At 40.4% G+C, this 26,606-nt stretch overlaps 1 protein-coding gene across 2 annotated transcripts; it reads left to right on the plus strand.

Annotated features, from left to right (window-relative positions):
• The first annotated feature begins 457 nt into the window (after positions 1–457).
• On the plus strand, positions 458–25,497 carry abhd6a (abhydrolase domain containing 6, acylglycerol lipase a). Of its 2 annotated transcripts, none has more exons than XM_043251999.1 (9): positions 458–603; positions 1,424–1,543; positions 3,218–3,374; positions 3,656–3,769; positions 10,648–10,780; positions 18,972–19,129; positions 19,212–19,266; positions 19,349–19,449; positions 24,270–25,497. In XM_043251999.1, the coding sequence occupies exons 2-9, from the start codon at positions 1,425–1,427 to the stop codon at positions 24,450–24,452; spliced, it is 1,020 nt and encodes a 339-aa protein (XP_043107934.1). In that variant the 5' UTR covers positions 458–603; position 1,424; the 3' UTR covers positions 24,453–25,497. The 2 variants fall into 2 exon arrangements, with proteins under 2 accessions (XP_043107934.1, XP_043107935.1); XM_043252000.1 differs by having other exon boundaries at positions 462–572.
• The last annotated feature ends 1,109 nt before the right edge of the window (positions 25,498–26,606 follow it).

Consider the following 26,606-nt stretch of genomic DNA (forward strand, 5'->3'; position numbering starts at 1 on the left):
TTGCTGGAATTATAATTACATAACTGCATGCTGTTGAGACATTTTTAAATAATATAGGCTTTTTTGGAAAATGTCAACTCTCCTAATCCTCTCTCAGTCCGTCACATTCACAAGGCCCGACATGTCAGGGGGGTTTCATTTATATTCTAATCAAGAAAAAAATAGTCATCTTTTTAAATAACTTCAGAACCGTTTTGCTTAGAGAGCGCGCTTGTTAGTACCGAACTCTGATTGGCCAATCGCCGTTATTTAATTCGTCAATTAGTAAATAACTAGACAATTGTAACGTCTCATGTGCATGTTTCAATTTTTAATAATCCAAAGTGAAAACAAAATTAATAATCCAAAGGGGATGGTGATTGGGGATGGTGGTTTTACAGAGGTTTACAGAGTTCTTTTCGTGTTTTCGATGTGTACTGACGTTCGCTGACGATTCATATCGAAAGAACATTCTCTTCCCCTTTAAAACTTCCCTGTTCACAGCACAGGGAGCGCGCAGCAGTGAACGCGCTTCGAGTCTGCAGCGCTACGGATCAAAGGGTGACATGACTCTGCTTTGATCGGTATTAACGGTAAATTCTTACATTCTACGGACGTTTAAAGGTATGCTAACTAATAACATATAGGCTTATGTGAAACATTTGCATATTATCTTGCGACCAAACGCGTTTCTATGCAAGCTTAGCTCTTTGATGATTACGCGAGAGAATAACAGATCTAATGTAAAATTTAAGTTACCGATTTTACATTTTATAACTGCGACAATGTATAAATGTAACGTTAATCAGAGATCTGAGTGCCATTAATTCATGCGTGCTTGTAGTAAAAATGAAAGTGAATCACGTGATCTAAATATTGAATGTTTTTTTACGTCCTTTATATAATCGCGAAAACATGTTAAAGTAACAAGTAAATCAGAGATTTTAGCCCCATTAATTCACGCGTGCTTTTAGTAAAAATGAAAGTGATCTTGTATAATGAAATGAAAATGATTAAGTGATCTAAGTATTGAATATTGTTTTGTTTATATCCTTGGTGTTTAAATGCTCTTTATTTATATGTATTGATTTATGTTGGTTTTTATGTATGCATTTATGTTGAATTAATTAATTTATGTTTATAAATTAGTCAATTTAATTATTCTGAAAGAATTGTGATTTTAATATTACAATTACATTATATATTGTGTAATTGTCTATAATTAGATAAATTATTATATTTATAATGTATGTGTTGCAAAAAATATAATGTACAAATTATATATATATATATATATATATATATATATATATATATATATATATATATATATATATATATATATATATATATATACTGTATATATGTGTGTGCGTGTGAAACAAATGCGCTTGAATGCATAAAAAAAATCTTTTTACATTGATGCTGCTATATTGTTTAATAGGATGGATTTGGACGTGGTGAACATGTTTATCATTGCCGGAGGGACGCTGGCAATCCCCATTTTGGCTTTTGTAGCCTCTTTTCTGCTCTGGCCTGCAGCTCTCATTAAAGTTTATCATTGGTAAGTCCTAGTAAGTCTAGATGCTTAAATTGAATTTCATGATATCTTCACACTTTATTAGAGCTCATTTATCCAAGAAAAGATGAACTGGGTTGCTCTGTACAGAAACTATGGAAATTAATTATAGCATTTCAACAGCTACATTTGTGGCTAAACAAGAAAAACAATTATGTATTTATTATTTTTTAAATATGTCTGTAAAGTTTTTTTTTTCAGTTGTGTTATTTTGGTACATCAGTGGTAAAACTAAATTAAAATGAGAAATCTTGCCTTGACCACTAGCTAGAATAAATATTTTAAATTCAGTTAATATGTATTTAATCAAAAAACTTTTTTAATGGTTTTACTTTATCAAACAGTAGTAATTCTTATAAAATATGTAACATTTTGAATAAGTTTTAATGTTTTAATTTAAATGTTTAGTAATCTTTAGTAATTATGTTTTTTGTAATTTTTATTAGTTTTTTATGTTTATACAGCTTTTATATTTTTACTCCTATTGTTTTTCTGTTTTTAAGTTATTTATTAGAAAAACATCTAATTCAGTTTAGACTTTTTTACAGACTTAAAATTCAAATTTAAAACTGAAATTACATAAATTAAAATACAACAGCAGCCACAAATATTTAAACAATAATAATAATAAAAAGGTAAAAATTAGTGTTAGAACAGTACCAGTGTCTCCACAGTTTTTTTTTTTTATTTATTTCAAATAGTCAATTCCTTTTAGGAATTTTGTATTAATTTATTATATAAACTAAATCCAGAAGATGTATCTTGACAAGCAAAAGGGATCAAGGGATGTAACTTCAGAAGCAAAAAGGATCAAGATGCTAGGTCTTGTTTAGAGTTTATTATTATTATTGGCGTGTATGCTTAAAACGAGGAAATATCTGTCTATGGGGTAAAAAAAAGTTTATTATTACAAATATTTTTCATGTTTTAGAAAAAAAAGACTTGGTATCTTAAATTTAATTTAGCTTCTCAAGCTAATTTGCCATGATACAATTTCATATATTTGGGCAGGAAAACACAAAAACAAAATATTAAATAACAAAATAAAAACAAAATTAGTTTCTGGCTAATCTCTCAGGCCTTTTGAGGCTTGCATTATTTAACACGTCACTTATCTGGTGACCGTGATAAGGGCAGATTGTTTAACCGGCCTCTTCTTTACTTCATGCATATAAACTAGGTGAAGGGTTAGTCGTTGCACAGGGCTTATGATACATGTTACCATACACATATAGGGCATGCCAATGATTAAAATAGATTTCTTTTTAAATAATGCATGATCTTTCTATGTATTTGGGAAGCTAAATGTGTGTGTATGCATTAACTGGGTAAATGCAGTGCTGCATTTATCGCTGTTGTCAGCTTATGCAAGTTGCCCAGTAGACTTTGGTTGGCTTAATATCTTGGAGGCAAACTTTGTTCTACATGACTCAGTCATCAGAGCTTCTGGGCTGGACAGACTGACTGATTCCTTCAGTGTCACTTTTAGACTGTATGAACTCATGCAAGTGTTTGCTGTTTGCCAAAGAATCATCACTATTACTAGCATTTTTTGGAATGCACCTGGGTTTGAAATCTCCCTCTGATGACAAAGCATAAGCATTATTTTACAAGACATTTATTTACATTTTTAACTGTTTTTGGTGATTCGTTTAATAGGTATTGGCGCAGAAAGCTGGGAATGCAGGTGGATTATGCCAAGTATGAGGGATATCGCTTCTGTTATTCACACAGAGGGAATCCAGGCACCCGTCCATCCGTTCTCATGTTACACGGCTTCTCTGCACACAAAGACATGTGGCTTGGTGTGGTGAAGGCAAGAAAAACTGAAGATCATTTGTTAAATTTACAATATAAATTCACAATATAAAGAATGTTATTTTAGTGTTTGCTCAAATATTACTTAAAATAGGAAAAAGAAATCACATGACCTAAAGAGCCCAATTGTAACATGATTTCAAAAGCTGTGAAAAAGGGTTACAGAAATCCTGTTAATTGATACCAATATTTTAGAACATGTATTCCTAATATATAAATCAGATCTTAAAGTAAAAAAAGAATTGGTTGATGGAATGTGCATGTTTTTTGCTTTTGTAGTTTCTTCCTAAAAATTTGCACTTGGTGTGTGTTGACATGCCAGGACATGAGGGTACGACGCGCACCAGTGCTGTGGATTATTCCATCGAGGGTCAAGTTAAACGGATACATCAGGTGGGATTTTTCTGGATTTTTTTAGTCAGAAAATGTTTTTTAGTGAAACTTTTTTATGGTCTCACTTTATATTAAGTGTCCTCAATATCTGTGTACTTATATCGTAGCTAGATGTCTACATAGTATGTGACCACAGTGTAAGTACACATTGGTAAATAGTATCTACAGCCCTAATGTTTGTGTAACTACACACATGTAACAAAATTAATAATGAAATGTACAAACAGGACTAACAGAACTTTTTGATAAAGAAAGTGTTACAATTTATATTAATAGACAATTCCTAGGAATTGACTATTTCATTTCTCTGATGTTGCTCAGCGATGGGCAGTAAGCTAGGCTTTACATATAAATTGGTGCCCAGAATGTTATAATTTATTTTAAGTGGACAGTTTCTGAGGAGTTACCATGTAAGTACACTGGTATTACAGTGGTGCACCAATGCCACTAACTCAAGATCCAACTCCTTCCTCTTTACACATGCCTAAAACTACCCATCTCCACCCCCTGAATCACCCCCTGCTCTAATTACACTTATACATACTGTTGTTACAAAATGTAGTTATATAATTTCTGTTCCATGAGTACTTAGTAAAGTGAAAAAGTTCTGTTACACATATGTACTTACACAAACCATTCTGAGGGTTGTTACATGTGTGCATTTACAGAAATATTACAGCTGTAGATACTATGTGCCAATGTGTGCCTTCACTGAGGTTTATACTATATACACATCTAGTTACTATATAATACACAGGCATTAGGGACACCTCATTCATACTGGGGCCTAATTCATTTATCTAAGTAAATTTAACTAAATTTAACAACAATGATTCATATTTATTGATTTAGTTTCAAATGAAATCTCATATTAAAATTCCTATTACATTTATAACATTTTGATTTAACAATTGACCTATGAGTAAGCCCAACCCCCCTCAGTTACTGTTGCACCCTCGGACAAACAAATGGAGTTTCTCACTGTTTTACAATGACACCTGCAGTGTAATAACCTTGTCCCAAGGTGCACACTTGGAAACAGAAGTCCACCAAAGTGAATTAAATATTCCATGGAGTTTTTAAAATATGTACAAATAAATACGGTGGATAACTCGAGGGTTTTAGATCACCATACAAGCAGAGATATATTATGGTTGGTCACCTTTATCGCGGATGACAACATCATGGATATTGCAGGGTACAATTAAATTAAATTAATTAGATTAGATTAGATTAGATTCAACTTTATTGTCATTACACATGTACAAGTACAAAGTAACGAAATGCAGTTTAGGTCTAACCAGGAGTGCAATAAGCAGCAAGTGCAGGATACAGGTACAATATAAATTACAAAAATAAAGTGCACATATAGGTAATATGTACATAAGATAAATATGTGATAAACAATTTAGAGGTGTTTATGTACAAACAGGATATACGGGATATGTGTATACAAATTTACAAGAGCATGTACAAAGGATATGTACATACATTTACAATATGTTTATGTACAGTGGAGTGCGATGAATGTTAAACAGTGCATTGTATATTTTTTATTTTTTTATTTTATTTTATTGGGGTGGGATGGGGGTGGGTGGGGCAGAAGTCAGTGGGGGTAGAATTCAGTAGTGAGATAGCTCTGGTAAAAAAGCTGTTCCTCAGTCTACTTGTTCTAGTCCGGGGGAATCTGAATCGCCTGCCGGATGGCAGGAGGGAAAACAGTTTGTGGGCAGGGTGAGAGGAGTCCTTAAGAATACTGCGTGCTCGACGCAAACAGTGTCTCTTCTGGATCTCCTCAATGGATGGAAGTGAAGTTCCTGTGATGCGTATGTTACCAGTATTACCAAATTACCAAATTACAAATGTAATGTTACCAGTTTAATATGATGAGACGTGTAGACCTTCATTTGTACTTTTGGCCTACACTGTACAAGACATGAAAACAGTCTGTTCTATAGGTTTGTACATTAGCATGGACGTACTAACATTAACATCTAGTTTTAACATTCTGCTAAAGCAGATAAAAATTTAAAACTTAATGAATGTATGCTACACAGAAAATGTAAATTTTTGTCTTCATTTGGATTAAGATTGAATGTCTTAGGGGCATTTTGCTCTGTTGTATTCAGATTCAGGAAATTGAATAGAATAAAACATAATGCCTATCCCCTCAGGATACCTTGGAATCAGTGTTATAAGTACCCAAGACACATAATTTTTTATTTTTTGAAGCATAAACCCCATAAAAATTATGCAAGCTTCGGGTCTTCCAATGCTTCATTATTGCTGGAACTGAAGTCCGAGTCCACTCTCCATGCAACTAATACTCAACTGTCATTAGCTCATCTGCATTTGAGGGGAGGGGCTTACCAAAAAAATGTAAATGTTAAGAAATAATCAATATTATCAGACCGATATTGAAATCAACCTTTAATTCAGATGTAAATATCAGCATGAGCTTGATATAAAATAATATCTGGATATCTCTTGCTGATAAGAGGAATACATTAACTTACATGTGCTCAGGGTGTGTTAGCGCTTAGATCATGTCAGCAGTGTGACTCAGAAGTGACAGTGTGAGCAGAAGTTTTATCTAATTGATTATAAATATATACATACAGATACATACATATGATCTCTAAAATACATTCAGATTTTTTTTAGAAACTCTTACTTTAGATCATCTAAATGTTAAAATAATAATGTTAAGGTCAATACTGCATCTTTCTGGTGAGAAAAAAAAAACTATTGAGATATAGTTTTTTTCAAAGCTTCAGTGTACTGTCATTATAAAATATTTCATTACTGTTTACTTAATTCTAACGATTAAGTTATTGTAAAAAAAAAAACCCCAAAAAAAACTAACGTCATGGTTATGTATGTAACCTTCGTTCCCTGAAAAAGAAAACAGAGACATCACGTCGGATATAACAGATGAATTGGAAACTCGCTTCGAGAAACCAATCTACTTCAAATGTATAAAAACGGCTCAACCACAAGAAGTCAGCTACTGTTGCTAGCACTACCTACTCAGTAAGACTGGAACACTGGGGAACATCCCACATTCTAGTAAACAGGGATGTACGGAAGTCCAGCTTTCTCGCAGGAGGTCTCGTATCGTATATTCATATGGGCAGTATTTTTGTGTATGGAAAATTGGAGGTGATTGAACCCTCTTAAGGTGGCTCTAAGGCTATACCGTGGAAATACACACATGAAGTCCTCTCCGGTGCTTCCAAGCCTCCTATCGGAACCTGATGATCAGGTAATTTCTTACTCACAGACCACTCATCTATGGGGTCATGGTTTGCAGCGATCGAGGCCACATAGCCTTAAAGGGTGAAGGGAAACAGCCTTCACTCCAACCCTTGCTGCAAGAAAGTCAGCACAACTCTGATTGAGCAATTCCTGGGGCCTTCTCCTTGAGAAAAACACTACTCAATGAGCAGGCTCCACTTCAAAGCTTAGACACGTTTTGTGGACAGTGCCCTTGCTGAAGAGATGGTGTCAACTACCCCTTGGAGTAGGCCACTTAGAGCCTCCGCGTTCTGACCAGGGACCAAACATGGAGTCTCCAGAGGGTATCAGAAGATCGGCCAGGGAGGGGCTGACACGAGGAGCACGAGTTGACGCTGCCACAGCTGCCATATGCCCCAGGAGCCTCTGAAAATACTCTGTGAGACTGACGTTCTGCCTTTGAACATATTCAAGCAGTTCCACACTGACTGAGCACATTCCTGCATGAGACATGTTGTTTGTTCAACCAAATCCAACTCCATACTGAGAAAAGAGATCCTCTGTGTTGGAGTTTGCTCTTCTCCCAGTTGACCAAAAGAGCCAATAGGATGTGGTGTCGTAACACCAAGTCCCTGTGTTCACACAACTGAGCCTGAGACTGAGCTAGAATGAGCCAGTCGTCTAGGTAGTTGAGAATGCGAATACTCTGTTCTCTCAGTAATTGAAACAAAGAACCATATTTTGTGCATAAAATTGGCTCCTTCTCATTGGATCGCTGAACTCTTGGAGGGGGAACCCCCACAGGAGATAAACCTTCTGTGCACCCAGGAATCATGTCTCATTAGGATCTTCCCATGACCAGCTCGTCGGAACCTTCCCTTGACCCGTTGGTCAGACGGTTTCTCTCTCCTTCCGAGACCTGTCTCCCCCCTTTGAGACAGCTTTCTAAGTTCGTCTAGTTTAGATAACTTCTCCCGGACTCCAACTGTTGCAAACCAATAAGGACACAAAACTCTCTCTCTCAGCACACCCAGATCGGATTCATGTACACCCCAAAACTAATGGAAGCATCTGATTTGCTTCTTTAGCTGCGCTCAAGATTAGCCCCTTTTCATAAAGTGATTAGTGTCCCAATGGTCGATGCAGATAGAACAGTAGATTTAACATCGTAACTCTTTACTTGTCTTTTCTTGCTTTTATGTTTCATTAATTGTTCGTTATTGTCCATTGTTGGCTAGTTAGATATTTTGTTTTCCCCTTTTGTGTAATCAATAAACCTGCATATATATTTGAATCCGTTGTTATGTTCATTGCTCACGCTAACGTCACTTAAACTGCTTGATTTCGTTACAAAACTAATGTAGTACTGTGGCCTAGCCAACCACGGGAGAAATAGGTTTTTTCTAAGGCTAAGGAAATTTCTTAGAGTTGATATTAATCTGGCTGAGCACTTGCTGGACGAGCGCCTTTAAGCGCCTTGGGGTTATTATTAACTCTGCTGCATCAGATAAAGTGTATAAAATAGGCGTAATTAATAACCAATAATTGCGCATATTTTACTGTGGTAAATAATGATTTACACAAATACACTACACATTTATTATTATTACATTTTAATTTAACAATTAAAATTAATAGACCTTTATCTCCCTTCTTATATCTGGTGTATGAAGCAGTGTATTGCCACTTCAGTCCCATTGCAACGCAGTAAAAACAAATAGAAAATCATCTCTTTTCTTTCTTTCGCTGGTGTTAAGTATACCTGGCTGATTTTATTCTAAACAAAGAAACTTCCTCAGTTCTCACCTGACACAACACGTATAAGATGTGTGGGATGAATTTAAAGTATTGTGCAAGAGCACATTCTTGTGGAGTTTATTTTTCAAAACATTAGGTGAGTACAGCATTTCGAAACATGCATTAGGTGAGTATAGCGTATTGAAAATATACATAACTGGCACTTCCGGCAATTAATTTTGCTGCAATAAAGGTCCATTTTCTAATCTGTCTTATTTAAAACAAAAACATATCTAAGTGTATGTATGTATGTACAGTATGTGTACATAGTACTGTATATCAGAAATGAGAGTAATTGAAATAAATTTCTAATAAACTTAATAATACATATAACTATTAATTAATTTGATTAAATAATAAAAAGTTTTTATTTGTAATTTAAGCAAAGAACATCATGAAGAATCCATCTTCTTAAAAACTCAGTTTAGTTCATGTTATTCAGTCACTGACCCAATTTTTCTGTTTGGCTAAACCTCACACAGTATAATAAGTTTCTCTTGATGACACAGTGGATTTATTAGGCTTAAATGTTGAGATTTCTTGAGATCTTTAGATCAGTGAAAAGCCCTTGTGTCTTCATTTTCTCTATTCTCAGACCAAAACTAATCAGCTTTCCATTAACAACATACGCTTTTGCCTAAAATAAATGCCCTTCTTCAAACCCCAGCCACTTTCCCAGCCTGAGGAACTGTATGTCAACTTTGCATGTCAGGTTGACTTTCACTCAATTAAGCCTGTCTGTCATTTAAAGCAACTTCTGCTAATTACTGATTTGCACAGACATGAGCTGATTATGCTGAAAGACACATTTTCAGCTTGCATTTTGTTTTAAGGGGATGAACTTAGTTTTTTTTTAGCTAAATAAAAATAGCTCACTTTTATCTCTGGAGCACATTAAGGTCTCTGATTTTACTTTGCATCATATACCAAGATATGTAATGCAACAACAACAGTTTACCTGAACATTGCATTCTACATTTTAAACCTTTTACAGTAACAGGTCATTGTTTTGTCTTATTGTAAGCAAAAACACTGTTCAGTAATATTAGGCAAAAACCTGAGTCATTCACATTGACAGTGTCACATCTCTGGACACTTTTGTTCTTGTTTTCGTCTCGTGCCATGTGCTCCCTGTGCCCTGCCTTCCCTCAGTGTTAATTATATCATTGTCTTCAGCTGCGTCTTGTTAATTTACCCTGTGTATTTAAGTCCTGTGTTTTCAGTTCCGTTGGTCCGATCGTCGTTGTCCCTACCTGGTTTTTGCCTGCCTGTCAGTTCTGTCTGCCTTGTGTATATTTATTTTTGCCCGTTTGGAATTAAATCCGTTTAAGTTTATTTCGAGTCTCCTTTGCTTCGTCTCGCGAAAGCGCAAATGTGACAGACAGTAATGAAATCATTTGAAAGTGCTGTTTTTCTGTCAAATTTTTAAGCTGTTTATTAATACCCAGATATCAGGGAACCTTCTCATATTTTTTTTTCTTTAGTAACGTAATACTACCTTTGTTCAAAATTTTAATTGGCAAAAACAAACAAAAAAAATTTATACATTGATTATGGATTTTTTTATTTGGATGCTTGTCTAATGTTTTAGAAAATTATACTAGTTGTTTCAAATGTAACAAAATGTAAAATCTTTGCAAAATGATAAAACAGAATGTTAATGTTTGTATAACCAAGAAAAACACTGAAACATTTTAAAAACTGGAAATGTAAAATGTTCAGTCAAAAGTAAAATTTTTGTAACTTAATGACTGCATTAGCAAAATGTTCTTAAAACATATTTTTGCTGGCTGGGTAGTAAGTTTGCTGTAATTTTTCTCTCTCTTTTTTTTATTTTTGTTTAGTTTGTGAAGAGCGTTGGATTGAACAAAAAGCCTTTCCATCTGATCGGCACGTCCATGGGGGGAAATGTGGCAGGAGTTTACGCTGCCCGTCACCCGTCTGATCTCTGTGGCGTCACACTTATCTGTCCAGCAGGTCTGATCTTTTCTGTTTGGTAATCTTCACTGTGCCTCTTCAGCGTCACAATCAGTCTTTAATAGTTCATCAGGGACATTTCAAATCTTTGGAGAAAACAGCCCAATTTCAGGAAATGTCATTAGCATTTTATTTTATTATTTTATTTCAAAGGTCACTGAAACAGGTTATTGTTGTTAAGTAAAACTAATATTTTTAGATAAAATAAACATTAACTGAAATAAAATGTACAAAAAAAATACATATGAAGAAAAATATACTATAAAGAAAAAACATATTGTCCCATGCCTAAGATCCCATGACATGTACTTTGTACAAAAGAAAAATTTGTTGATAAGGCCAATATAAGTGAGTTTTCTAGCTGGTTTTTCACAGATGGGCTTTTTACTTAAACTTGTTCTGAGGGCAAAAAGGAAAATGATTGGTTTACAGATTCAACCAATAAACTGAAGCAGAGGCAGGGACAGGAAATTTAAATGTGTGGATTGAATACTTCTCACAGATATGTTTCATTTGCTTTGTGAGAGGCATTTATTTCAAGGTGAGTGTATTTATCATGTATTTATCATGAATAAATTAACATCTCTGATGTTTAATAAGATAAGTAGTGGATCAAATAATCATGGATCAAATATCAGGTAGCATGCATTTTCATTTCAGTGCTTCATCAGTTGATCGCACCAAAGCTGTTTATGAGATAATTTGAGTAAAACATGTTTTTTTCAATGCACGCGCTGTCTGTGAAACTGATGTGGGTGACAACAGAACTTGTTTAAAGCTCTGTGATATTTAAAGATCCCAGCAAATTTCACTTTTTATCATTGAGTTCCCCTAGCCCGACTATGGTCCCCCAGTCGCTAGAAATACCTTGGGTATCCTGTTTCTCCTTTGAGAAAACGAAAGCTCGGATGGCCCAATCTGCAATCTCCCTTTTATGTTGTCATACGGGGAAAGGTTACCTCCCCTTTCTGTGTTTTTCACGCCCAAAGAATTTAACAGCAGTTGATGGTGCTGCCTCCAGACCTGGCCAGTGGAAGCGGTCTCAGATTTGCTGTATGATGTTGGCTGCCCCGAGATGACCTGCCGTGGGGTGCGAATGTGCAAGCTCCAGGACGGTCTCCATCTTCGCGCATGGCACTACCAACAACAGTTTTTCCTTCCCCCTTCGCTAAGCGACACAGTAGAGTAGGACATTGCTGATGTACGGGAGAGGATGGGGCCCAGGCTGAATGTCCTTCCCTTTCCCTCGAAATGTCTTCCCGTTCACCTTCACTTTGGCCTCGGGTGCTCTGGGCTGGTGGTTCTGAATGCAGGATGAAGCCTGCCTGCCATGTCTGCGAGGTCCTTGGTGGCCTCTGGCACGCATCACTCCTGGACCACCCTCCGTGTAAATGGAGGCCCTCTCTCCCCAGGCTTCCTGATGAGATCGAGAGAGGGAAAAAATGGTGAGGGTGGTTTTATTGCAGTTAAATGTGAAAATGATAGTGCTCTCTTTCTCTCCCTCTCTCTCTCTGGTGCAGTGGGTAAGGGCCGATCAGTCACAAGCTGCTGTCTGAGTAATAAGAGAAAGGGCATTAGTTCCTATTCTCATGGAGTTAGTGCTCATCTTCTGGTGTGGCTTGTGTGGCTTATATAGACTGCTCCTGACGAGGTGCAGCTGTGACTGATCAGCCTGTGATAAGCGCGGCCAGATGCTCCTCGTCTGTTTCCAGGGTGATGCTAATTGTTCCTCGGGACACTTGTCACACAATATATATATATATATATATATATATATATATATATATATATATATATATATATATATATATATATATATATATTGTGGTGAGGCAGAGGAAACACAAGAGAAACAGGTGAGTGGAAATCCCCGGAGGGCGTATTTATTAAATAACAGCAATACGTGAGCGGTGAGTTTGGTGAGTTCGGTGGGTTCGGTGAGCGCAGCGGTGAGTTTGGTGAGCGCAGCGGTGAGTCTGGTGAGTGCAGTGGTGAGTCGTCTTCCGTGTTTCCAGTGCTCAGAGTCGTGAGGAGTCCACGGTGAGGTAATGGGGAATTAGCTCAGGTAGACCCGTCACGGTGTGGCTTCTGGGAGACAAAGAGAGAGACAACAGGTTAGCATCTAGCTTGGAGTCTCTGGACCAGGCTTATCTGGTCCGCGGCTGACGAGCTCCAGGTGCGGTGAATCCGTTGCTGAGTGGCTGGTGCAGGTGTTCTAGGTTCTAGGTCCTCGGGACACTCGTCACACTCGTCACACTCCCCAATCCCCCGCTGTCCTGGTCCTGGTGGAAGAAGCAGAATGTAGTAATGGGGAAATTGGGGGTGGGTGGGGAGTGACCCCTGACAGACCTGCAAAAGCCGACCACATCCGAGACAGGCCGTCGGCATTGGCATTGGCTGCCCCAGCACGGTGTTTCACGTCGAAGTGGAAGTCCTGGAGCGCGAGGAACCAGCGGGTCACCCAGGCGTTTGTGTCATTGGCCCTGGCCATCCACTGAAGGGGTGCGTGGTCGGTGAGTAGGGTGAACCGCCGGACCAAGAGGTAATACCGCAGCTCCAGGACTGCCCACTTGATGGCTAGGGCCTCCTTCTCGACCGCGGCGTAGTTCTTCTCGGCTGGGGTCAGCTTCCTACTGATATAAAGGACCGGATGCTCCTCACCCTCCTGGATCTGGGACAGCACGGCTCCCAGACCCACATCAGAAGCATCCGTTTGTAGCAGGAAGGGGCAGCCGAAGTCCGGGGCTCTCAGGACGGGGTCCGAGGTGAGTGCGGCCTTGATCCTCTGGAACGCCTCCTCCGCATCGGGGCTCCACAGAACCCGTTCAGGCTGCCCCTTCCTGGTCAGGTCTGTCAGAGGGGCGGCTATGGAGGAAAAGTCGGCGATGAAACAACGATAATACCCAGCCAACCCCAAGAAGGCGCGTACCTGGGTTTTGTTGGCGGGTCTCGGAGCCTCCTGGACCGCAGTGACCTTGTTCTCTTGCGGCCGGATCAGTCCTCTTCCGACTCGGTAACCCAGGTACTTCGCTTCGAAGAGTGCCAGGTGACATTTCTTGGGGTTGGCGGTGAGTCCAGCCCGTCGAAGATCCCGGTGCACCCTCCGCAGGTGCTCCAGATGGTCCTCCCAGGTCTCCGAGTGAATCACAACGTCGTCGAGGTAAGCAGCGGCGTACTGTTGGTGGGGTCGGAGCAAGATATCCATCAGGCGTTGGAAGGTGGCTGGGGCCCCGTGTAGAACGAAGGGAAGGGACCGGTATTGCCAGTGGCCGCCGGGGGTGGAGAAGGCTGTTTTCGGCTTGGCTTCCTCTGACAGCGGAACTTGCCAGTATCCCTTGGTGAGGTCGAGGGTGGAAATATACCGGGCCCTTCCCAGACGTTCGAGTAGTTCGTCTACACGGGGCATGGGATATCCGTCGAACTCGGAGACCTGGTTGAGTCGCCGGTAGTCATTACAGAAGCGGAGGGTGCCGTCTGGTTTGGGGACCAGAACGATGGGGCTGGACCACGGGCTCGTCGATGGCTCGATCACCCCCAACTTCAGCATCTGGTTTACCTCCTCCTCAATAGCTCGCTGACGAGCCTCAGGGATCCGGTAGGGCCGCTGCCGGACGATGATGTCGGGAGGGGTCCGGATCTCATGCTGGAGGAGGTTAGTCTGCCCGGGCGTGGACGAGAACACATCCGAGAACTGACCGACCAGATGTTGGAGTTCCGTCTTCTGTGCGGGAGCAAGCAGGATGTTGATGTCGACGACTGGGCCCTCCTGGATGGTGAGTGCGGAGAGGTGCTCCCTAGTCCCCACCCACTTCTTCAACAGGTTCACATGGTAGATTTGTTCGGTGCGTCGACGGTCTGGTTGGCGGACTCGGTATGTAACCGGGCCGATCTTCTCCAGAATGGTGTAGGGGCCCTGCCAGGTGGCCAGGAACTTGCAGGCGTTGGTGGGGACCAGTACCATGACCCGGTCGCCGACCTGGAATTCCCGGGGCTGTGCAGGGCGGTTATAGTGCCGTTGTTGTTGCTGTTGCGTCTGCGTCATGTGCTCCCGCACGAGGGGCATCACCCGTTCAATCCAGTCCCTCATGGCTTGAACGTGTTCCACGACCGACCTCTGAGCATCCGGACGCTGTTGCTGCTCCCAGGCCTCCTTTGCCACGTCCAGCAGGCCTCGGGGCTGTCGGCCGAACAGCAGCTCAAACGGGGTGAAGCCGGTGGAGGCCTGGGGCACTTCTCGCACCCCGAAGAGGACGTACGGGAGCATCTGGTCCCAGTCGCGCTTGTCTTCGGCGACAACCCTTCTCAGCATTTGCTTGAGCGTTTGGTTGAAACGCTCCACAAGCCCGTCTGTCTGGGGATGGTATACGGAGGTGCGCAGCTGCTGGATCCATAGCAGCCGGCAGAGGTCGGCCATCACGCGGGACATGAACGGGGTGCCTTGGTCGGTCAGAATCTCCCCGGGTATCCCCACTCTGGTGGACAGGGTGAAGAGCTCCTGGGCGATCGCCTTGGCGGTGGCTTTGCGGAGTGGGATGGCCTTGGGATACCGGGTGGCGTAGTCCACGATCACCAGGATGTGTTCGTGGCTGCGGGCAGACCTCGGCAGTGGGCCCACCAGATCCATCCCGATGCGCTCGAAGGGCACCTCGATTATCGGCAGCGGGATCAGTGGACTAGGGGGAGGTGGCCGGGGCGGTTCCGTGCGTGGGGGCAGGAGGCGGGACTGAACCAGGCTGATGGTACTGCCGGAGTCAAGGAGGGCGCTGAACGTCCGCCCATTCATGCCGATGGGGATTTCCGGTGCGGCGTGGGGAAGCTCCCGCTGGAGGCTGCAGCCTGCCAGCCACGCTCTAGGGGGGTTGGAGGCCTCTTCGGTCGGCATTGGCTCGTCTATCACGGTCGGGACCGCCGCCCTCTCCATCGGTCACCCTGGGACACCCTCCGGGGAAAAGATGGCGCTCGCTCCCCGGCCTCTCGACGCTGGGCGGCTTCTGCCAGCTCGACCGCATTAACCAACTCCAGGACGGTCTTGGGGTTTCTCATACCGACCGCCTGGCGGTAACTCCGGGGGAGAGCCCGCAGGAGCCGGTCTATCACCACCCTTTCCACTATGACGGCGGGGGTTGGTGTGCCGTCCATGAGCCAGTGTTGAGCTAGCCGGGTAAGCTAGCCTGGGTTCTCGCCGGCCGGCGGGACTGGAAGACCCACTCTTGGAAGGCTTGGGCTGTGCAGACCGGTGACAGACTGACCCTGCCCAAGATTTCCCTCTTTAGGTCATCATATACGTTCGCCAGGTCGGCCGGCATGCTGAAGTAGGCGCGCTGGGGCTCTCCTGACAGCAGCGGGGCCAACGCGCGTGCCCAATCCTGCCGATCCCATCCCTCGGTGGTCGCGACGCTCTCGAACATCTCGAGGTAGATTTCAGGGTCATTGCTGGCAGACATCTTGGGTAGCAGCTGGGCGGCTTGCATCCGGGGATCGGGCACGGCGAGGCACGGTCGAGCGGCGGCGCGGAGGGCGGCGAGCTCCTGCTCGCTCTCGTCCTGTCGGGTAGCCAGACACTCGACGATTTGTTGTTGACGAACCGAAATCTCAGCGAGACATTGGAGGAACTCCTCCATCTTCGCCGGGAAGCAAACGCTTGCCTGGGGGGGAAAACAAAGAGAAAAGTTAATGATGTTGCAGGGGACCTTTAATAATGGCGGCAACGGCGTTCTTTCTTTTTCTCTTTGTTTCCTCTGTTCTCTTGTGCTTTAAACTTGCCCGCATTCTCCACCACTTGTGGCGAGGCAGAGGAAGCACAAGAGAAACAGGTGAGTGGAAATCCCCGGAGGGCGTATTTATTAAATAACAGCAATACGTGAGCGGTGAGTTCGGTGAGTTCAGTTCAATATATATATATATATATATATATATATATATATATATATATATATATATAAACTATTTCTTAATGAGCTTAGAGCCTACTGCAGTCTGTTTGGCCTCAGTCACAACTACAGTGATTGAGGGCAGATTAGAATAGACATTTGAGGGACAATGTCCAAAGGCTGGCATTGTGAAAATAAACCTAACAGGTTAATGTTAACAGCAAGTGAGACTGGGGTTCACGTCAGAATTGACCGATAAATTGGGATCACGCTTCAAGAGACCAATCCACTTTGAGTGTATAAAAATGAGCCAATGCACATTGGCATGCCCTGATTGCATCCAGCTGCAGGTGATCACAGCATGAGTATAAATGAGCAGCTGATGCAGCTTATATTTAGCTTTTCCCATCCTCTTTGTGTGAAGATGAGTACTGGTGTGACAGCGACTTCAGCGGTGGTCTGGGCAGCACCCACTGGGTGTTCTACCATTGTGTCCAAGTGGCAGGGTGTTGTTCCCTTTCTGGGCCAGCAGACACTCAAAGTCACTGTTTGGCAGTGCTTACATGGCCTCTGGAGAAGCTGCTTCCAGCGTACATGCTATGGCATTGTTGTAGGACCATCAGGCCAAGGCACTGAAGGACCTGGACCAGGGTGGGCATGATCCAGAAGTTCTTCGTCCAGTTCTACATCCAGACCCCAGCCAAACCTGATGTCTGGTCCCTGGACAGGACATGGAGGTCCTAGGTAACCTACCCCTAGGGGTAGATGATACTATATCTTCAGCGAGTGTGCCATCCATGTTACATGCCTACTCTTTAAAGTGGGCCCTGTTCGCTTAGTGGTGTTCTTTTTAATGAGAAGTCCCCCAAAGATGCCCGATCAGAGTCGTGCTGTCTTTCCTGCAGCAAGGGCTGGAGCAAAAGCTGTTTCCCTGCACCCTTAAAGTCTATGTGGCTGTTATTGCAACATTGAACCTCGGCCCCTTAGATGGGAGGTCAGTTGGGAAGCATAACCTCATTATCAGGTTTCTTAGGGGGGCCAGAAGGTTGTATCCTCCATGGCCCCTCACTGTACCATCTTGGGACCTGTCTCTAGTGCTATCCTTCTCCCACTGCCCTGCAAAAAGCTGAGTCCCCGCTTCACCATTCACTCCCAAATCAACCCTGTCACTTACCGCCTGAACCTACCTCCCCAGTACAGAATCTCCCCCTCGTTCCATGTTTCCCTGCTCAAAAATCATACTGACCCAGTCTTTCGTCCCTCTACAGAACCAGAACTGCCTCCCCCTCCAGACCAACCCGAAGTCCTTGGGGACAACATCTACCATGTCCAAGAGATCCTCGACTTCTGGCGATGAAACGTCCAACTACAATACCTAATAGACTGGGAGGGGTTCAGTTCTGAGGAGAGGTTTTGGGTCCCCCATGATGACATCCTAGACCCCACTCTCCTTGAGGAGTTCTATCATCAACACCCTGATCGTCCTGCTCCCAGAGGCTCCCAGAAGTTACATGGACACTCGTGTCTGGCTCATCTCCTGCGTTCTACTGATTCCCCTGTGTTTCCTATGAAGCTTGTTCGACGAATCTGTGGATATACCCAAAGCCTTGTTTGAGGAAAGTGAAACTTACTTGTTCTGGACTATACTGTGAACTTCAACTTACCTGTGAGCCTTCATCTGAAGTTACCCATGTTACTCATCTGAGTCTCCTTTGTTAAACTGTTTTATTTTAAAATAAAAAAAATAAAAGTGACGAACACGAAAAATCAACATTAATAAGAATATTGAGTACTCCTGATTTGAGAGCTCCTGATTTTGATTAAATTTTACAGAGATTTAACCAAGTTCTGTTGTCACTCATATCGATATCACAGACAGTCCACGAGCATTGAAAAAAAGCATGTTTTACTCCAGTTATCCCAGTTATCACTTGTTCGAGTGGTAAAGCATTCAAATGAAAATGCATGCTATATGATATTTAGTCCATGATTATGTGTTCTGTACACCTTTGTCCACTACTTATCTTATTACTGTTAAAGATCTTTCATGAAAATACATGGTAAATAGACTCACCTTGCAATAAATGCCTCCAAGTGTATGAAACGTATCTGTCAAATATTCCATCCACATATTTAAATTGGCTGTCTAAATTTTGCAATCTGTAAACCAATCATTTTCATTTCTGCCCTAAGAACATGTTTGAGTAAGTATAACTTTTATCCTTTTGCCTTTTCGGTGACTGCATATTAGATTCAGAAAAGAATATAATTGAGTATCTTGTTCCCTAAATTAAGCTTATACATTTCTTGGTTTTTCACAGGTCTTCAGTATCCCACTGAAAGTAAGTTTGTTCAGCATTTGAAGGAACTTGAGAAAACTCAGAACAGTGATGGGATACCACTGATACCCTCCACTCCAGAGGAGATGGAGGAGATGCTCAAACTATGTTCATATGTGCGCTTTAAGATCCCTAAACAGGTGTGTTTATGTAAACAAATTTGGCTTATGGGACTTTAAATATTTTGCTAACGGCTGTTTTGTTTTCCCTCTGGTTTCCTAGATTCTTCAAGGACTAGTTGATGTTCGCATTCCTAACAATGATTTCTACCGTGAATGTAAATGTCTCTAGTGTTTTTTCCTCCTTGGCGTCTTTAAAAATAGCACATCTGTGTTCAAATTTATCAATATCTTTTGCAGGTTTTATGGAGCTTGTGGGAGAAAAATCCAGACACTCTTTACATGAGAACATGCATCTCATTTCAACTCCTTTACAGGTTATTTGGGGGAAGAACGACCAGGTACACATTATTTTAACTAGACAATCACAAAAAAAATAAATAAATTGCATTACATTACAAATCTATATGACATTAAATTACATCAATAAATTATACTTTGATTAAAAATCAATTTTTTATTCTAAATATATTAAATGTGATGGTGCTAATACCACTTATGAAACAAATGTGAAATACATATTTATTGAGTCTGATGGGAAGAAACTGTTTAGCAGTCTGGTTGTGAGGGCCCGAATGCTCTTTCTAGATGGCAGGAGGGTGAATAGTGTGTGTGAAGGGTGTGTGGGGTCATGTGCAGTATCGTGGGCTTTGCAGATGCAGCATATACAAATATATTTTTAAAATTTTTATTTCAGTTGTCATTCACAATGCTTGTAGTTTCCTGTCTGTCAGTCACTACGAGTTATGTCGTGACAGCAGACTGGGGTTTTGCTTGGAGCCCTGATTAGCGCTATAAAAGAGAAAATGCCAATGAAATTGGCAAGTGGTTAACTAATCCGGTAACCACTCATCAGATTTTGCTTCACTTTCACTAGCAGAGAAAGCTGGAAAAGGAAGTGTTCGTGTGGCGGTAGGACACAATCTGTGGTGTGCCTGTTCGTTCTGCAATTCCCCTGGGTGTTTCACATGAGAAAAGTTTTAAACACGGTCGATTCACTTCTTTTTAAAGATGCCATTTCGGCCTTGTCCTCTTGGGTGTGGTCATTACCTGTCTTCCAACAGCATCCAGCGCCAGCGTCTGGGAATCTGGCATGCTGAAGATGCGTTCGGGAAGGGGTTATGTGGTAATTGAGAGTCCATGCCTCTGTCAGTCCATGCCTCTGTCAGTCCTGTGATCGCGCCTCTCTCTTCTCCAATGGAGTTCCCTTTTTTTCAATCACTTTTTATTTATAGAGCGCACAGATTGTATCAAAGCACTGAACAGTATAAAATAGGAGAATACAATGATTTTATAGTCAATCAATCAATCAATCATTTTTATTTATATAGCGCTTTTATCAACACAGGTTGCATAAAAGCACTGTACAGTATAAGGTAGAAGAGTACAATGACAGGGATGTATAATGACGAGAGTGACCAATTTGTTATTAAATGCAGAGACGGTCTCTGTAATCAATTCGACAATAATCACTAAAAGTTAAGTTAAGTGAAATCTAAGTAATTCAGCCTAAAAATCCTTTAACAGATTTGAATAATAAAAAGTATGTTGGGGTGTTATGTGTAGGCTAAGTTAAAAAGATTTTAAAATCTATCCGATGTTTGATAGGGAGCCAGTGCAGTGTTGACAGAACCGGGCTAATATGATCATACTTCCTAGTTCTAGTAAGGACTCTAGCTGCTGCGTTTTCAACTAGCTGAAGTTTGTTTATCAAGCGTACAGAACAACCACCCAGTAAAGCATTACAATAATCTAACCTTGAGGTCATAAACGCATGAATTAATATTTCTGCATTAAAGGGTTGAAAGCATAGGTCGTAATTTAGATATATTTTTAAGATGGAAAAAACTCAGTTTTACAGATGCTAGAAACATGGTTTTCGAAGGAAAGATTGCTGTCAAACAGCACACCTAGGTTCCTAACTGATGTTGAAGAATTAACAGAACAGCCATCAAGTGTTAGACTGTATTCTAGATTATTATATGTGGGGTTTTTAGGTCCAATTATTAGCACCTCTGTTTTTTCAGAATTTAGCATTAAGAAGTTACTCATCATCCAGTTTTTTATATCGACTAGGCATTCTGTTAGGTTCACAGTTTGGTCTGTATCACCGGGCTGCAATGAAATAAACAGCTGAGTATCATCAGCATAGCAGTGAAAGCTAAAATCATGTCTCCTGATAACATCTCCCAGAGGTAACATGTAAAGTGTGAAAAGTACCGGTCCTTGTACTGAGCCTTGGGGTACTCCATATTTCATTTGTGAACGATATACATTCTCATTTACTGAGACGGATAGATATGATTTTAAAGCGCTAAGGTACTAATGCCAACATAGTTTTCTAGTCTATTCAAGAGAATGTTGTAATCGATAGTGTCGAACGTTGCGCTAAGTTCTAATAGCACTAATAACAAAATACAACAATCAGATGATAAAAGCAAGTAATTTGTAACTCTAATGAGAGCTGTCTCAGTACTATGGTACGGTCTAAATCATGATTGGAAATCCTTGCAGATACTATTTTTCTCTAAGAATGAATACAGTTATGAGGATACTACCTTTTCTATTGTCTTTGACAGAAAAGGGAGATTAGAGATTGTTCTGTAATTTACAAAGTCTTTGGGGTCAAGATGTGGTTTCCTATTGAGAGGCTTAACTACAGCCAGTTTGAAGTTTTTGGGGACATCCTAATGACAATGATGAATTAATAATGGTCAGAATAAGATCTATGACTTCTGGAAGCAAATTGTTTAATATTTTAGATGGACTCTAGACATAGACTCTAACATACATGTTGTTGGTTTAGATGATTTAACAAGTTTGTGCAATTCTTCCTCTCCTATAATAGAGAATATGTAGAAGTTTTTCTATAGTTTTTCTATAGATCTATAGTGCACTATCTGATGGAATACTGTGGCTAAAGGCTGCATAGTTACAATTTTATCTCTGATAGTATCAATCTTGGAAGTAAAGTAGTTCATGAAATCATTACTGCTGTACTGTACTGTACTGTTTGATTAAGGAGACATAGTCCGTTTCTCAAGACCAAGTTCACAAAGTTCAGTCTTGCGCTTTTGGTAGGTTGTACTTCGCAAGTTTAACTCGGGAGTGTGAACTCACAAGGATAGGAGGACACAAGTCTGGTAATTCTGCAAATGGAACAGCAGCGTACTTAATAACATCAGTCGGCTCACCTTACTATAGTTATCTACACAATTACAGTATGACAAAATATGATATCAAACACCACTGCCTCTTTTTGTTTTTCTTTAAACATATTATTAATCACTAAATAATTGTAGTTAAGGGAATGTACATACATTACAGTGAAAATATGAGACAAAACTACAAAAACTACAAACTATTGTCATATTTTATTATTGGGTAATTCAACACATTTTAACAGCTAGGAAGAGCGGTACTTTTAGTTTCATTCTCCTATCTTGTGTGATTGTGACAGTTGCCTCATATGCCTGTGTCCTGTTGCATCAATTCTTTAGATACTAAAAGCAGGGAATGTGTTGCAGCAATTATATCAATTGGTTTGGCATTATGAGTTAAGCACAACCCCCAGGAGTCATACAGCTGTTCCTTTGCATGGCAAGGAATACAGTACTTGTTTCTGTGTCTCAGGGAACCAGGGTTACAGAAGTAACCTATACGTTCACTCGTACTGTGTCTGCTAAAGAGGCTATGGAAACACAGTTGTACATTAATGACATTTTGGGAGCTGTATGGCCAAAGGCATATTGAACCCTTTAGGCAGAAAGAACCCTGGCATGTAACGCCGGGACATCCAGATTATAAAACCTGGTAAATGTGGATGGCAAGTACAGCTGACCACCTCACAAATCTGTTAGGGAAATGCTCCTATGGGGCAGTCCTGGAACAAAGAGGATTAAGCTAGCATCAATAGCTCATCTGAAAAGCCTTTGCTTTGTGACCGGCAGCCCTTTAGAATGGGCACCAAACAAATAAACAGCTGGTCTGACCGTTTGAAGGCAGCTGACTGCTCCATATAAGCTTTCAATGCCTTGATGGGGCAGAGAGGGTTAAAATCTTGATCACCTTCCGCATGAGGTAGCGGCGATAGGGATACCACCTGCCCTCTGAATGGTGTAGTAAGCACTTTAGGCATGTAGCCGAGCCATGGTTTCTGGATAACTTTAGTGTCATTAGACTCAAACTCTAGGCAATTGATGCTCACAGAAAGCACTTGTAAATCACCTAACCATTTTACTGATGCTAGTGCAAGTAGCAGAACAGTTTTAAACATTAGGGTCTTCAAAGTGGCCGTTCACAGGGGTTGGAAGGTAATTGAACATAGCTGTCAAAATTGGAGAGGGTTTTTTTTTTCACCGGGCCCCTCCTTCTCAGACTTCATTTAAAGTATATACTGTCTTTTTATGCATTGCGTTGCATTGTGCCTTGTATACATTACCATGTATTCATTTGAGATCGGAGAAATGACAAACTGAAAGCACTACTCTACACTGTTCAAAACTCATGTTTGAATAGTCAGCAGCAAATTCTTTAAATGTAAAAACACATGTACTTACAGGAGTCAGAAACGCCAGACTGTACTTGCAAAGTTGGAATGCCTCACTGTGCCTCCAGCGTGTCCTAGGTTTTTTCCGGGGTCTCCTCCTGGTGGGGAATGCCCGGAACACCTCCATCAGGAGGCGCCCGGAACAGATGCCCAAGACACCTCAGCTGGCCTCTCTCAGTGTGGAGGAGCAGCGGGTCTACTCTGAGCTCCTAATGAGCTCCTTACCCTATCTCTGAGGAAGCGCCCAACCACCCTAGAGGGGAAACTCATTGTATTCGGGATCTCATCATGTCGGTCATGACTCAGACCTCATGACCATAGGTGAGAGTAGGAACATAGATTGACCGGTAAATCGAGAGCTTTGCCTTGCAGCTCAGCTCCTTCTTCACCATGACAAACCGGTTCATTGACCGCTCATTGTCTTGCTTGTCACCTAGGACCTGTTTGCATTAATGTGGTGGTCTTTTGTTTTGTGACTTTAGTCTTCGCAACTTTAGGGATCTTGTCTATGTACAGCTGGTAAACTCCAAAGGAAAACTTGAAATTGCATGATATGGCCCCTTTAAAAAATGCTTAAACATTTAAAACATTTCTGTATATTGTACCCTACAGGTATTGGATGTGTCCGGGGCTTCAGTTCTAGCAAAGGCTATTCCAGGATCTCAAGGTCATCTGCTAGACAACTGTGGTCATTCAGTAGTGATGGAGAGGCCGAGGAAATCTGCCCAGCTCATCATGGACTTTATCATTGCACAACACAATGCAGGAATCAACAGCAACAAAAAACTATCCTAAAACTGGACTTTCTACATCTATACATCTACATCTTTGTGGTTGGTAGAAGGTTAAAGATCTCAGCTGCAAATATGGGTTGATCTCTTCAGAAGCCACTTATCGGAAGGTTACACACTTAACAATTGTGCTGTGTAACTTCATTTTGTACTGTAAGTCACTAAAATATGATTTTGATGAAAGGCTCTTTTAAAAGCGTTATGATTTTACAGCCTGTACATAATCAGTGAAAGTTATTTTTGTAGTGAAAGCTCAGGGACGCACATTAACTGCTTCTGAAGCTATGCAGATACAGATCAGTGTCCTGTATAGTATCAATATCATTTACAAAAATGGTTGTTTACTGTTAATATATTTCAAATTTTCTTCTGACATCCTTTTCATGTTTAAAAAGACATACAAATATACTATACATATACATCATTGGTACAACCTATATGTTTATCCCTTTTGTTGTCCTTTACCTTGTTCTTACTGTTTTAATCTTGTATGTTTTAAAAATGAAAATTATTATTTTATTTTTGATGGAAATTGGAAATTCTGAATATTTGTATGCATCATTTCCCAAAAAAATTGGACATTATTCAAAAAGTTATTTCAAGACGAGCGTGGTTAATAATACTGTCTTTAAATGTGAATTTGTGAATGCTTACAGTATTTTTGTCAGTTTAGGTTCAGTTCACATGCTGTTAAAACACAGAAGATTTAGTAAAATTTAAATTTTATTTTCATAACTGATATCAACATTTATCTGATATCAACATGTATCACAGCTATTCATTTGAAAGAATCTACAGATCACACAGAACTTTGAGAAAAAGAACATGCTTCTGATATGACTAAAAGACACTTAGATTCATATTGTGTCATATTACGGCTTGGGGCTTCATGGAAGACAAAATCATAAAGTGCTTAACAGTGTAAATATTTTCCAAGCTGAGAAGTATTATTGTACCACTTTAATCTGAAGACAAAAAAAACAAAATCTTTCTAAATCTTATTTTTTACCAAAGATAATTCTGATGAAATAAAAAGAATTTAAAAATTATTATTACTTTCTTGTTCTTATGGACTTGATAAAAAAATAACATGTTCTTGATAAAGTCCTCGCTGAAGACAAAATGAATTCTCCCAAAAAAGAAATCAAATACAGATATGTCTAATATAAAAGTATAAAGTATATCTAATGTAAAAGTCTTACATAAGTATATATTTTCATCTGGACATGAAGTCTTTATAGAAGATAAAGTCATCAGAGCACTTAGTAGTACAAATATCTATTCTAAACTGAAACTCTTGAAACAAGAGCAGAATTAAAATATGCAGGAAACATCCAAACCAAATTAAATGCAACAATTTAATTGACATTCAACAAATAAAAACTGTTTAGAATTTTGAGCAAATCATAAAACTTTGCTATCAGATCCTTGCCACTGTCGCCTCTTTGCTTAGTTGAGGACACTTAATTTCTAGCGATTTTTGTCAATTTAAATACAGAGACTGTCTCTGCATTTGATAAGAAATTGTTCAATCTTATCCCTTATCTTATCTTATCACATCCCTATCATTGTATCCTTCTATTTGATACTGTTCAGTGCTTTGATACAATCTGTACTGTTAAAAGCACTATATAAATAAAAGTGACTGATTGTTTTATTCAGGTAGATAGTATTAAGAAGTCATCTGAGCAGGATTGCATTTGTGGACTTTATTGTGGATCGGACTGGACACAGCAAGCTGTTGTGCAGTCATGGATGAAGATTTTGAATAATAGATGACAGGACAGGATTTGTGGAGGTATTCCCAAGAAAGAAAAATTAAAAATGGAAAAAAACTTCTAAAGATCAGGAAGACAATGGGGATATAGTGTTATCTACACATGATACGATTAAAAAAAAGACCAAAGCAAATCAGGTGAATCCAAATGAGCAAACTGTACAAAATTTTGAGGAGAATGAGGATAGGACTGTTCAAAACAATTGATAAAATTATTGGAGCAGTTTTGGCTAAATGTCTATAATATAATAGTATAATAAAAGATGTTGGACAAAAAAAAAACTATTAAAGATGAAAGAAATAAATGGGGAAGATTACATCCAAAGAGAATGGAGTTGCTAAAGTTGGTAATTCCAACATAACTACAGAGGAAGTACATGA

The sequence above is a fragment of the Puntigrus tetrazona genome, chromosome 11 (assembly GCF_018831695.1).
Source record: "Puntigrus tetrazona isolate hp1 chromosome 11, ASM1883169v1, whole genome shotgun sequence".
In the NCBI taxonomy this organism is placed as follows: Eukaryota; Metazoa; Chordata; class Actinopteri; order Cypriniformes; family Cyprinidae; genus Puntigrus; species Puntigrus tetrazona.